Below are 14,074 nucleotides of genomic sequence, written 5' to 3' on the forward strand. Positions count from 1 at the left end.
TGCACAGCATGCGCTAAATGCTTCTGACGCAGCGTTTGCATTGTGGTCTAATTGAATCGTCATGTTTATAGTGAAATATGCATAATGCATTCTTCTTTACATCGACGCTGTTTTTACCATTTAGTGTTCGGCTTCTGGTTTCTGGGTTGGACAGGCAGAGGAGGAGACCGTGACAGAGGCTGATACAACAGAGGAAGAGAGGAAATGTACAAGGACACAGCACAGAGAAACCAGAGAGGGAGGTTCATCTCAGTTCAGTGTGCATTATTGGCATGAATGTATAAAACAATACCATCAAAGCAACGAGATAAAAAAATGTTTTAACATAAAATCCCCCTCAGCTCTTGGATGCGAGTGTGTTGGTGTCAGTGTCTGTGCAAGAGCCAAATTGCTTTAAATTCTGATGTTTTATTACATACCAGTATTGATAGTGCATTGATAGCTAATACTTCAGATAACATCACCTGCAATGATGGATTCTTTGTCCTGCTGTCAAACAACGCTGACATTTCTTTTAAAAGATTATGGAAACAGCGTTAGCAGACTCTCCTATTTACACATCATGCAGGTACAGAGCAACATTAACATTCATTTGAAGGTGTGTTTATGGCCACCTGGAGGATCCAATACTCAGTCTGTATTGGCTGGTTGCTAACTTTGTCTGTGACATTTAATATACATGCAGTCATGTGTTCCATTGATAGTGTAGGAACACTAACATCTGACGTCTTTTCTCTTTTATTTTTTTAATTTCAGAATTTGAGCTTTTTTTTCCCACATTGTTGTTTGTTGTATTTATTTCTGAAAATTCTAATACATTTCAAGTTTTTCTTAATTTATTCCATTTTAGCCTTGTTTTCATTATCATATCATTTTTGTCCTTATTGGAAAAAAAGTCAAAATAAATGTGAAGGGTTTAATAAAAGGCTGTAGCATGTGTGTGCGAGAGGGAGCGAGCGTGCCACAGGAGCACACAGAGAAAGGTAACTGAATCACTGGAGGAGAAAACAAGATGCTGTAGGCTTGAGATGGATTGATGAGGAGAGAAACTGAGAGATGGGTGGATGGATAAAAGGCTTTCCAGGCCTCTAGTTCAATGCTCACTGGTCTTGGTTATGTCAATGGCTAAAAAAAATCCCTGCCACACACACACACACACACACACATACACATACACACAGCATTGATGGGATAAGTGGTTTAGATCCACTTAGATGAGAGGTTGTGGTTAGGGGACAATGGGTCAGCCGTGTGTGTTTGTGTTTGTGTTTGTGTGTGTGTGTGTGTGTGTGTGTGTGTGTGTGTGTGTGTGTGTGTGTGTGTGTGTGTGCGCGTGTGTGTGCGTGTGCGTGGGAGGGGGTGTATGTATGTGCGTGGGAGGGGGAGAGAAAAGAGATCAATGTGGTGTTTAGTGTCTGGGGGTGAACTTGGGAAACACACACAGCAAGGCCTGCACACACACACACACACACACACACACACACACACACACAAACAAACAATTCCAATCACCTTGAGCAGATCCAAAAACCAAAGTGATGCTAAAAACACATTGCATCATACACATCGTGACAAACTTCAAAGTTTGTTCTTTATATTGCATTAGATAATTTGGCTGAAGGGCACACTGTCACACATGTCACATCAAACAGCAGGAAGTCGTGAGATACCTTTCAGACATTAAGAGCTCGAACCTCCAACATAGCAGCAATGAAAAGAACAAGTCCCATTTATCATTGCAAAGTTTTCTTATTTTGGGGACAGAAGAGCCTGTCTGTCTTATAAGTGTAGGACTGGGTTGAGAAACACTGTCCGTCCTCAAAAAACTAAATTTCATTGTGTATTATTATCTAAGTATCAGTATCCTGACATCATCACCTCTAAAAGGTATAACATGTTATCAAACAGTTTACACATCCATCAGACATGGAGCCACATTAGCATTCAGTTGCTCGGCTTCAGCTCGGTTGTGGCCTCCACTAACGGCTGAGGGATGTGGCTCTTTAGCTGCTAAACGCTTCCATATGTTCAGCAGCGTGTCGCTAACTTTGTCTGTGTGCTTCATGGTGCTGGGCATGTTGCTGCAGTGAGTCGTTTTAGAGCGTGTTCACAAAAAACAGCTGCCTGGTGTGACTGAAAAAGAGGTCAATCAGGACGGTAAGAGTGAACCCAAACAGAAAGGTATCCTGGAAAATGACTCCTAGGAATGAAAAATGCGACTGCTGACTGTCAGCACACGCTGTGTCCTTTTCATGTGTGTCATACAGCGGGCCGAAGCACACAACACGGCCACCATATGTTATAATGTGACACTATGCATGACATCAGGATTAGTTGTGCTAGTTGTGGTAAGTTCATCGTCATCCATCACAGTGGCACCGGTACAGTATCAGAGGTAATAACTGCCAACTAGCAATATTGTGAAAGTGAGAAAACACAGGCTGACAGCAGCTCTGAAGCTGAAAGTTGAACTTCTTTTTCACTTTTAATACCCCGCAGTTTGAGCCCATAAGGCCCTTTTAAGCACAGGCTGGAGTAATGATGTTAATGATGGCTGTCATGGCTTGCTTGGACACTTGAATAGGTCAGAGCCATTGAAAAAGGGCCCGTGGAGTCAAAATGGCTCAGCCAGATCACAGGCAGACACGTTGCGCTGCTCACTGCAGCATATTTTTAACACACTCGTTGAAATGCACTCGATTTGAGGCGGCGTTGCACTGCACACTGTGCTGCTCTGCCATGCTGCTGCTTCCCTGCTCAGACTCAAAACACTGCTGCTTGATATTAAAGACCTTTTCTCAAGCCACACCTCTGAACAAGGATCCGCTTGTATACTCTGATTCTAGCCGTTCTGACTCTTAGTTGACTGATAGACTTCAGTAATGTTAATAAGTTTGACTCTTCGTCATGACAAACCAACCCTCCTCATCTCAACTGGACTGATTCTTAAACACAAGCCTTTATGGACAAAATAGGTTATATGCAATAAAAATGTTACAGCATTGCCTCCACATGAAGTTGGGCCCTTCCAAAGTTTCATTTCTTATTAAATGATGTTTTTGTGTGTGTTAGAGGTTGTTCAACCTGCAATTTCTTCTGGGTGCCAATTCCTTCAATGCTGTCAAAGAAACACTGAGATGTCAGAGGGCCTATAATTTCACCAAAATACAGACAGCGCTGCCAAATAGTCCACCCAATACTTTCACCATGAAAACAGCTCTTATGTTTCACACAAAGTTCCAGCGCTGGACAAATGGAGGAATGACTCATGCCATTGTTGTTGTTAACTCTTGGATGGATAAACAAATTTGCTCGATTCACATCCACTCAGATTCGTTTGAGCTTGCTTGACTTGCCTCAGAAACACAGACTGCATACGCGTCTTGCTTTTGTGATGTCGAGTCGTTCACATCCACATCTGCAACATGACATTTTCTCGTCAATTTCTCACATTTCTGTGCCCCCTTTCGCAGGAACTCTGTCTACTGCAAAGTGTAAAAGTCTGCTAATGTCAGCAGAGGAACATGATAAAGAAGTTTTCTCAACGTTGTGTTTGTGATCTGGACAGGAACTCGACATACTGCATGAAGGTGTCCATGTCGATGACTGTGGAGGAGAGTGATGAGGGGAAATGCTTCAGTAGTAAAATCCGCCATCTGGAGAAAGCCGAGATAACCCACAGCAAAATGATCACCTGCCCTGATATAGAAGACTATTTGGCTCCATACAAGCAACCCCAGATGACCTGGTATAAGGTAGGATACACACAAAAAGGTTTAGAGCAGAGGAATCCAAATTTTTCTCCTCTCAGCCTTCTGTAGACTGTTGTACTGTAACTTGATCAGTGTGTGTGTCCTGTCAGGAGTGTGAGCGGGTTGAATGGAGAGGCTCCATCACGGTTAACACGACACACATCTGGATTCCTGAGGTGGAGGAAGGCGACGGGGGAAATTACACCTGTGAGTTACAGTATGGATCCAGACTGGTGCGGAGGACAACCCAACTCAAAGTCACAGGTAGGACAGGACTTTGCATGGATGGATGGATGCATGGATGGATGGAACAAACTTAATTTGAGGTATACATTCAAGAAATCCAAATGTATTGTGGCATATGAGAAGATTATGTGGCGTCTGCCTGCATGGATTGATGGATGGGTCCATTAAAAACAGGATAGGATAGGGCCTGATAGGATGGGATGGGATGGGATTGGATGAGTTGAGACAGGATGCTATACCATACAGAGAAAAGGCACAGTGGGCATGACTACAGTAGGGGAAGATAGGATTGTATAGAATGGGATTAATGATAATTAAAACTCATAGTAAAGGCTCTGTTGCCTCTAGTCACTAACACGAACCAAGAAACAGCCAGAAAACCATCACCCAAGGCCCTCTGGCTAAGGTCCTTCTCAGAAAGCATTAGTAGTTCACGAATGTATTTATCACTAATGTAGCCTTAAAAGTAAGTAATAAGTAGTACAATACTACAATTAGATTCTGAAATGGTCTTGTAGCCAGTGCAGGGAGGCTAACATAGGGCTGAGGTGGTCACACGTCTTTGAATTATTTAAGATCCTCGATGGCAGATTTTAGACTGCCATGGTTAATATGGTCGCACTGAACAGAATTGGTGGGACCAGATGTTCTGATGTCGGATTTATTGTCACCTCTCTGCAGGAAACTAAATCTTAACCTGCTCAGGGTTCATAATGAGAGCAACAAGATGACAATCTTCTCATACAGCTGGGTGTTGTCGGCATAAAAATGCAGTAAACAGAAAACAGTAGTTGACCTAAAACTGAGCCTGTTGGCACCCCACAAGGACAGGAAGCTGCATGACCAACAGCAATGGAGAATGTTCTATTTTTCTTTGTTATCTATAACAGGATTTGATTGGTTGAAAGGGATGGGTTTGAACAATAAGACAGCAGATGGAATAATCTCTCAACTGCACTAACCAGATAGTCCGAACATGCAAAGTGGAAACGTACTGAGTGCACGTTCGGTCAGGCACACACAGGCAGTCTATGCAAACAGTACTTTGCTATCAGTTCAATCACTGTGATTTTGCATAATTGATTAATTACATGTGCATTAAACCACTGACAGGGGTTTTGGGTAAACTGATTGCTATCAGAGAAACACAGTGGACTTAAACAATGGCTGGAATATATATTGTGCCTGCTTTTAATATTCAGTGGGTCTCTGAGTGACTCGAGAGCAGAGCATCCATTATTTTGACAGATGCCTAGACTCAGCGATACATCATTCATCATTACTACAGCACTTTCAAAGTTTCCTTGAACATACAATCCAAACCGAAAAGAATTTAGCACATTTACATTCCTGGCACCGTTTTCTGTGCATTTGTATTTGTCTTATTCTCAGATTAAACACACATTGTTTCAGGCTTCAGTGGCTTTTGACTTCGCTTTGACTCAGCAGTAACATCTGCACTTTGCTGTTAGGAGTTTAAGATGACTTCCATCTGCACTCTTGTATTGTGTGTGTGTGTGTGTGTGTGTGTGTGTGTGTGTGTGTGTGTGTGTGTGTGTGTGTGTGTGTGTGGGAGCGGGAGCGGCTGCAGTCTCTTTGTGTGCGCATTCCTGCTTGTGCTTTATTGTTTTGCCATGTGCAATATGCATGTTGGTGTCTCTAAGAAATGACAACAAACTGTGCTTATTTTCTATGACACACACACACACACACACACACACACACACACACACACACTTTATCATGCACCCTGCCTTTGCTCCGCACATTCGGACGCTTGGCAGTTCTGGCCCTCACAAACACAAAAACACACACACGCTGATTTCCTAGTCTGACATAATGTGATGAGCATTAAACAGCATCCTTTTAGAGTGCGCTGTCTTGCTGTTTGTGCTCCACATCTCACACATTTTGAACCCCACAATCAAAGTCAGGACGTTTTTCATGTTGCACTTTGTGCTCTTGTTCAGATTTACAGCAACTTCTTGTTGAGTGAAGTTGATACGACCAGGCATTACTTCATTTGTTAAGGAATTATTCAGAACCACATTTCCTCAGTTCCCTTCATCTGCTCTCCTGTGGAGGGAGATAACATGAGAAAACACTGCACTTACACATTTTCTCACTGTGTATTTATTGACTCAGTACTGAAAAGAAGATAGTTTGGAAATAGTCTGTTGGCTCCCATGTTGAGTTGTCTAAGATCACAGGTAGATAAGACGCTTCAGACCTCTCACTTGCACGATTCAAATTTCATCAGCAGAAGTAGTGAAATTAATCAATTAATTAAACTTGTCAGAATAAGTTCCACGCTTATTTTTGGCATTTAGCCCAGTCATTTCTTCAGATCAAATAGCGCAGATGCCGAGGCGACACAAAACAACACATTCCAGGTACCTGAAGTCAGGAAGGGAATCATGTTGTGGAGGATAAAAATAGACTAGAGACTGATTTCTAAAGACAGGATGTGGGTACATCTCATGCTCCGAGGGAAAACAAAATATGCAAATATGTTCAAAGAGATGTATTATGTCATCAGTCTGGATTCACACAGCACGGTAGGTTGCAGGGTTTGCTAATTGTGACTCGGTTGTTTTATCATCATAAGGCAAACCATGGCCAATATAATGAGGCCATAGTGAAATACCTTACATCAGTTTGATGGCTCTCTCTATATGCTATGGCTTCACATCATGAAGTTTTATGTCTGCCTAAAAAGGTGGCGAAACTTCACGAGCAGCAGCTCAGTTTTCACCTTCTATTATGTCCCTGTGTTGTTTTTGGGTCTTCATCAGATAGGTTACAGAGATGAGCAGGGGGACAAAATAACATATGGTGGATAGACTAACTCAGTTACACAGTATAAGCATGAATGAACCAAGTGTGTGTGTGTGTGTGTGTGTGTGTGTGTGTGTGTGTGTGTGTGTGTGTGTGTGTGTGAGTCAGCTGGATGCTGCACACGCCAACTGCCATGAGGCCAGTTTCTCTCGCCCTGTTTAGGAAGCCAGAATATCTCTCTGACTGTTGCTGCTTTCTTTCCTTGTTCAGCCTCTCTCTCCCTTCTTCTCGATGTTTTTCCACATTTAGGTATTTGACGCTTTCTGTCTGCCCCTGTTCTCTCCATTTCTACACACAGAGCTCAGGGTGTATTCTCTGGACATTCCAGGCCAATGCTCTGACCCATGGCAAGATGCGTGTGTGTGTGTGTGTGTGTGTGTACAGTGGGGGAAATTAGTACTCAACATATCAACATTTTTCCATTAAATATATTCCAGCCTGTAACATTGACAGGAGGCATAAGATAAGGCATAATCACCTACTTGGTGTGTTTTGTCCCCTCCAGTCCAGCAGGTGGCAGCATGTAGAACATTAGCTTTAACATGAAGTGAGGAGAAGTCATTCACTCAAATGGCACCTGCCAAAAAAAAAAAAAACACGAGCATGACCGATGAATGTGAGAGAGATGGAGTATCTGCCAGAAAGGCTAAAAGTTCATACATGTCTCTCACCAAGTGGGAAGACGTGTACTCATACTCAGTGAAGAGCAGTGTTGGTCAAAGTCATGTTCTTTGGAAAATAAGCCACATGGATTTTATTGGATGACACAGAGAGAGAAGTGACAAATCTGCCAAACATAAGAGTGTCCAAGAGGCACAGAAACATGCTCCACCAATGACCGTATTTATACTATCCCTGCCACCCAGTTCAGAAGCATTTGCCGTTGCAAAGGATCTGTGCATGTCACATGGTGCAAACGCGGATTTCTTCAACTTCAGCTCAGTGTTTCTGACAGCACACTCACACTGTAAATAATTTTCAGTGAAATCAGCCCCGAAGACATCTGTCAGTGTGTGCCAGGCCTTGGCTAAACATCTCTGTCCTTTATCCTGTAGTTCGGTCTGTGTCTCTTGGCAGCAGGTTTTATTGCCGTGCTTTCAACATTAAATGGAGATTAAAGTAAATACACAGGCAGAGCCTGCAGATCAGCTGCTGGCTATGATGTTGATTCCAGTAAAATGCACTTAGCTGAAAAGAAGTGCTGGAAATAGACCCAAAGTTGCCTCTGAGATTGAGGAAAAACCTGTGTTCTAAATGTCACACTCTCAGCGTGCTTCATTCAAAGCTTCTTACTGTTACTTTTTAAACATTTACAGCTTTTAATTAACTGCTGCACCCGAGGGAGATGTAAAGCTGGGGTAATCTCTTGTGTTTACAATGCTATTCATACTTTCTTAGCCCTGGGATGTGCTCGGGTCTAAACTGACTATGGAAGGTGTGCAAGGCTCACTCTGCTTCATTAAAGACCCGCTTGTCAACTGAAAGTTTAACCCTTGAACGACGCCTGAACAAGTTACCCTGAACGTTCAATGTTCCTAAAAGTTCACCACACAGCTCCAGTCTTTAAGCTTTACTAATGTTACAGAAGGTCTCCTATCGGGGGCGTTGAGGGAGAGGCATGAGGCGAGGACACTGCGTGAGGTGAAAGGGACAGGTGCATGCTGGTACGCTGAAATGAACTGGAGCAGTGACTGTGGCACAAAGCACATGGAGGGAATTGAGGTACTTAAAGTAGCAAAATGATGTGATACCAGAGCATTACAGCCCTGGACTTCAGGCTGAACTGCTAAACCAAAACATTAGAAATATGATGAAGGCTGTCTCTGACTGTGTTTACTTGGTCTCAAGTAATGAAGCATCCACAGCATCAGTTTGTGTTATGTAAAGTTGAATGGTAGCATTCCATCTCCGCTGCAGTGTCAGACCTTAAAAACCCCTGCACGAGGCTGAGATAAGATGACCCTCGCTTTTGCAAAATCTGTTTTCTTCTGAAAATCAACAACATAAAACACCTCCATCATAGCAGAATGTAAATCCCGTCCAGCCAGGCTCTTTTTCCTCTGGCTCTTATCATTTTCTGACCATCCTTTCAAGCTCAGCGTCATGATGACATCCCGTGACACTGGTAATTCTTCGCCACTTGACACACGAGCCAGTCCCAGCTCCTGTACTAAAGATGGCGGAAGATGCTTTTGACTCATTTTAATCCGTCAGGAATTCATTTCACACTTTTAGGCTTGACTAACTCTAAAAAAAACACACTTTGAACAGACTTGAATAAACATGTTTGCCAGGCTTAAAAAAAAACACGTAATGCCACAGTCTGAGTAGGAGCCGTGTGATCTGGTGATCATAGAGTACACAGTCATATATTATTACTGCTGGAGCCCGGAGAGGGAATGGCCACACAACAGATCACACACAAATGCAAATGCATACGCACACACACACACACACACACACACACACACACACACACAAATAAATAAATAAATAAATAAATGAAGCACACACGGTCCGCTGTGGACAACAGATCTGATCAGGTCAGAGCAGGGGTAACACAGGGTCAGTGCAGGGGCAGGGAGAGAGCTGTGGGCAGGAACAGAGGAAGAAAGAACAGAAGAAGAAAGAAACAGGAAAGATGTTTAGGTCGGGAGACTGTGGGGGCCACTGAAAAACCTTCAGCCATCCTCTTTTCATATTCAGCTTTTTTTTCCCCGCAGTGTGATGCTCGATAGCAGAATTTGCTGGTATTTCATTGAATCCGTTCTTCCTTCCTCGTGTCACTGGCTGCAACACAAGCCCAAAGCATGATCGATCCACCCCCGTGCTCGACGGTTGAAGAGGTGTTCTTTTCATGAGATTCTGCGCCCTGTTTCCTCCAATCAGACCTTTGCTCATCTTTAACTAACTTCATACCTTTTGGAGATCAGTCCATCTATAAGCAATCAGGGATGTCATCCACTTACAAAGAAAGTAATGTTCTCTTGTTTTGCATAAATTCATTTGGCAATTAAGCTGACATCAGGTGTCAACTCATTTTTAGTGGCGGTTAAACCAGCTGACATAATAAGGCGACGAGAAACAGATGCATCTAACCCTGTGTCATCGTTTAACAAAGCAGGGCAGCAGAAAAAGACACGCTTTTGTGTTGGGCAGGTGCCACTGAGTGCCAGAAGGAGTTGACCTCTGGGCCCTCACAATGAATTTTTAATACCTTTTGTGTTACCTGCAAAGCTAATGACATTCCCATCAGCCTCAGCTCCACTTTGTGTTTAGCGCTAATTAGCAAATGTCATCACGCTCATATGCTAAACTGAGATGGTGAACATTGTAAACAACACCTGCTTAGCATCAGCATGTTTGCGCCGTCATTGTGAGCATGTTAGCGTGCTGACGCTGGCGTTTAGCTCGAAGCCGTGCCGAGGTACAGCCTCATAGAGCACGTCTGCAGCTGGAGGGGGGATAAACTACAAAATGGACGGATAGAGTGAAGGAGCAGAGAGATGAAGAACGGTTCATTACTCAACCACATTGTTTATGGAACATTTCTGTTGAAATGACAGACATATAGAAGATTGATTGATTATATGATTTTGCTTGGAATTCAGACATAATTCATTTTCTTTATTAACTGGGCCACTGTAAGCGCATACAGTACAATACAAATATGAAAACATAAAATAATATTTTTGGAACAGTTAAGTGGAAATGTGAACAGGAGTCAATCTGAACATTTTTAGAAATTAAACTGAAAAAAAGGAAATAGATAAAAATCAATGAAGAAATGAAAACAGACTAAAGAAAATTCCAATCTCCTGCAAAGCCAGAGCATTTCAGCCTTGATTTCCATCATTATCCACCGACTGAATGCTGTTCTTGAACATGATCAAACGATAGATTCTTAGAGAGAGCTAAAGACCTTTTCATATGAAAGGAATTTCATATAGACAGACAGACGGAGTCAGAGAAAGACAGACTGAACTCTCTAATCTTGTTTTTGTACCGTCATGTCCCACAGTGAAGCGCTCCATCAGCCCTAAGCTGCCTTCAGGAGCAATCTGCTACCTACAGCACCACAGCTCTGTGTGCGAGACTCTGTTTGTGTGTGTTGCCCACAAGCCTGAACGTACAAACATCAGTAGGAGTATTATGACATGTTTGATGCTGTGTCTGTGTGCTCTTGTCTGTAAGTGTAACTGATAATCCAAATATGGAGATGGTGAATAACAGCAAATCACGGCTAGCACTGAAGTTCAAAAAATAATTTGTCCCCAATAGATAATGCAAAAAAACCTCAAGTAATCCACAAAAATGTAATAAATTTGACTCAAATTGTAATCCAAGTGGGATCTAAATGCAATCTAATGATGGAGATTATGGACATTATGGACAATGTCATGTCAAAGCATACAGAAAAAAGTCAACATAGCTCAATTACTATATGCTCAATAGCAAAAATGAATTCAAATAACCTGTAGTCATTAAAAGGCTGCTCAGCAAAGACATTCGTTTCCAGAACTCAGATCAGACTCTGATGCATTTATGACCCTTTCAGCTCTTACTACGCCCGTGACTGTGCGGTGAGTGATTGACATCCATCACAGGGCTGCACACAGTGGTGGCCACATCCTGTAAAGATGTCACAGACGGAGCGGTGGATGGCCCACACTTTCACCAAGAGCTCATCCAGTCCAGCTGCTGACTTGGCAGCTCTCGGCCAAAGATCACTTTCTAAAGACGACCCCTTTAAATCCAGGCGGATCCTTTTTTCTGTTAACTCTTGATTGTAAGAAAGAAGTTTTTGTTTAACAAGCTGCAATTTGCAATGAGTACATGTTATGACTGCTAGCCTCCGCTTCAAAGCAGTGCGAGATGATGATACAGAAATGTGCCCATCCGTCTGTATCTGTTCCACCCCCACATGCTCTATAAGAAAGTGTGTGTGTGTGTGTGTGTGTGTGTGTGTGTGTGTGTGTGTGTGTGTGTCCTGCAGAGTGGAGAGCAGACAGTCATCTTCAGTGTTTGACAAACATTAGCAAAATAATTGATGACAAAGCACATTAAGAAATGCATTGATTGCACAGACAGGACACCTTCATCAGAGCGGTGGCTTTGGAAAACACTGGAAAACAGCAGCACAGCTGACAGGCCGACATGACGCCCCACAGCACAGACTTTAATGCCATGTAAGTACATGAGATCAGTAACCACATGGAAAAAAAAAACTCATAATAAATGACAAATAAAAGCAGAACTTGTATTCTAGCTGGCTAGGATTGGGTGATATGACGGCATATACCATGCAACTGTAGAAATGTGCCCATTGGTAGAGATCTGGCATTAGCGTCTCCGCCGTGGGAGCTATCCCTTAATCCGTATGTCCACACTGTCATTGTAACAGCCTGTGCACTGCTACACTGTGATCGAGTGGGCGTGTAGCTGCTTTATACTCTTTTCAGCATGTCTGCATATGTAATGATATCAATGCAAAACCAGCCATCATCACGGATGAGTCCTCCTCATCTTGCGCGCTCTACCCAGCAACCACTGCTCCCCTGATCCAAACGGACTGTTTCCAGTAGGTGAGAATGTGTCTGACTCAGACAAATGTGCTCCATGTGTGAAAGGGCACCTCTGGTCTGATCTTCTGCCGACACTGTCTGGAGCTCATATCAGAAAACAGCTTCTGCTGTATATTTGGTGAGTGTGATGCTGCAATCCAGCTGCTTCACATGATCATGTGATTCAGGCAGCAGGACTATTTGCCATGAGCTCACATGACCTGAGTGAGAGCAGCAGGTGATAATGCACCTGTTTTTCTGCTTTTCTCATGTGGAGCCTAAAAGCTTCCGTTTGGAAAGAAAGTTAAGTTTATTGTTTTGAGTCTTTGGTTTTTAACTCCAGTGTTGTCTCGTCTGAGGTGGTTGTTTTTGCTTGTTTGTAAGAAAAAAGTAATAATATTGCACCATTAATATGAAGTCTTTCTGAACACACTCTTGTACCACCTCTGTACATCACCTGACACATCATCACACCTCTGCCTCTGTTCTATGCTAAATCTCTGAGCTAATCCAGTTAGCAGCCATTCTCCAGACTTTCTGTAGGTGACATCATCTTGTAATTTTGTTCTTGTGCATACTTTGTCTCAACCAATTCTTCATTATACACCCAGCCTCTCTCTCTCCCTCTCTCTCTCTCTCTCTCTCTCTCTCTCTCTCTCTTTTCCTTCTCTTTTGCTCGCTCTCTTTCCACCCATAGCCATTTTTCAAAAAAAGTCTCATCCATATTTCAGAGGCATTTCAAAGTAAAATGTGTGTTAGCAAAGTACACAGCATTCAGGCTAAATTTAACACTGCTGAGGATTTCTGTGGTAAGAGGTGTATTTGTGTCTGTGTGTGAGAGGAGAGAGAGAGAGACAGAGAGAGACAGAGAGAGAGAGGGGAGTTGCTGTGGTGCAAAATATTTGTAATCTCATTGGAATAATGTTAAGCCTAATGCAACATTACTTCCACTGCGTGACAGTTTTACACACACACATACACACACACACACACACACACACACACACACACACACGCTCTCTCTAGGACACAGGACACATTAAAAGAGTCTTTGTCTTGCTCTGTCTACATCTGTTACTGCCTTTCTCTCTGCCTCTCTTTCGCCCCCCCCCCGCCTCTCACTCTTGTTTTCTCTCCATCTCTTTCATTTCTTTCAATGTTACGTTGTTCTTCCCTTCATCTCTCTTATACTCTTATCGTCTCTTCCTCCTCTTCCTCCTCGTCCATCTATCTATCTCTTGCTCTTTCTCAATTCGACACACTGTGTATTCTCTGTGCGTGCGTGCGTGCGCGCGCGTGTGTGTGTGTGTGTGTGTGTGTGTGTGTGTGTGTGTGTGTGTGTTCGTGCGTGGTTAAGGGCCCATGACCTAGTTAGAGACTCACCTCCTAATTCATTGTGAAATTGGCTCTGTTCTCCAAAGACAGAGGGGCTCGATGAGGTTACTACACACATGCACACACGTTTGCGTGCGCGCGCACACACACACTCACACTCATGCACACTCTTCCCATTAACATGACTTTGCAACTTAAATAGAAAGCGAGACAGAGAGATGGCAGGAGACCCAAGGTAAGAAACAAACAACACAAACAGCAGAATATTCCAGTGTTGTTTTGTGGTGCTTGTGAAGGAGAATTCATTTATTTAAAAGTTCGAGCTCAGCCATTGTTCAC

The 14,074-nt window shown here is 43.0% G+C and overlaps 1 protein-coding gene across 3 annotated transcripts in view; it reads left to right on the forward strand.

Annotated features, from left to right (window-relative positions):
- Positions 1-14,074, forward strand: part of il1rapl2 (interleukin 1 receptor accessory protein-like 2) — a 354,681-nt gene that overhangs the window by 233,258 nt on the left and 107,349 nt on the right. For all 3 annotated transcript variants that reach the window (XM_076739380.1, XM_076739381.1, XM_076739382.1), the window contains 2 exons: positions 3,569-3,755; positions 3,863-4,016. In XM_076739380.1, the coding sequence (XP_076595495.1) occupies positions 3,569-3,755; positions 3,863-4,016 (341 nt within the window). The remainder of the gene's footprint in view (positions 1-3,568; positions 3,756-3,862; positions 4,017-14,074) is intronic.

This window comes from Chaetodon auriga, chromosome 9, assembly GCF_051107435.1.
Source record: "Chaetodon auriga isolate fChaAug3 chromosome 9, fChaAug3.hap1, whole genome shotgun sequence".
Taxonomy (NCBI): Eukaryota; Metazoa; Chordata; class Actinopteri; order Chaetodontiformes; family Chaetodontidae; genus Chaetodon; species Chaetodon auriga.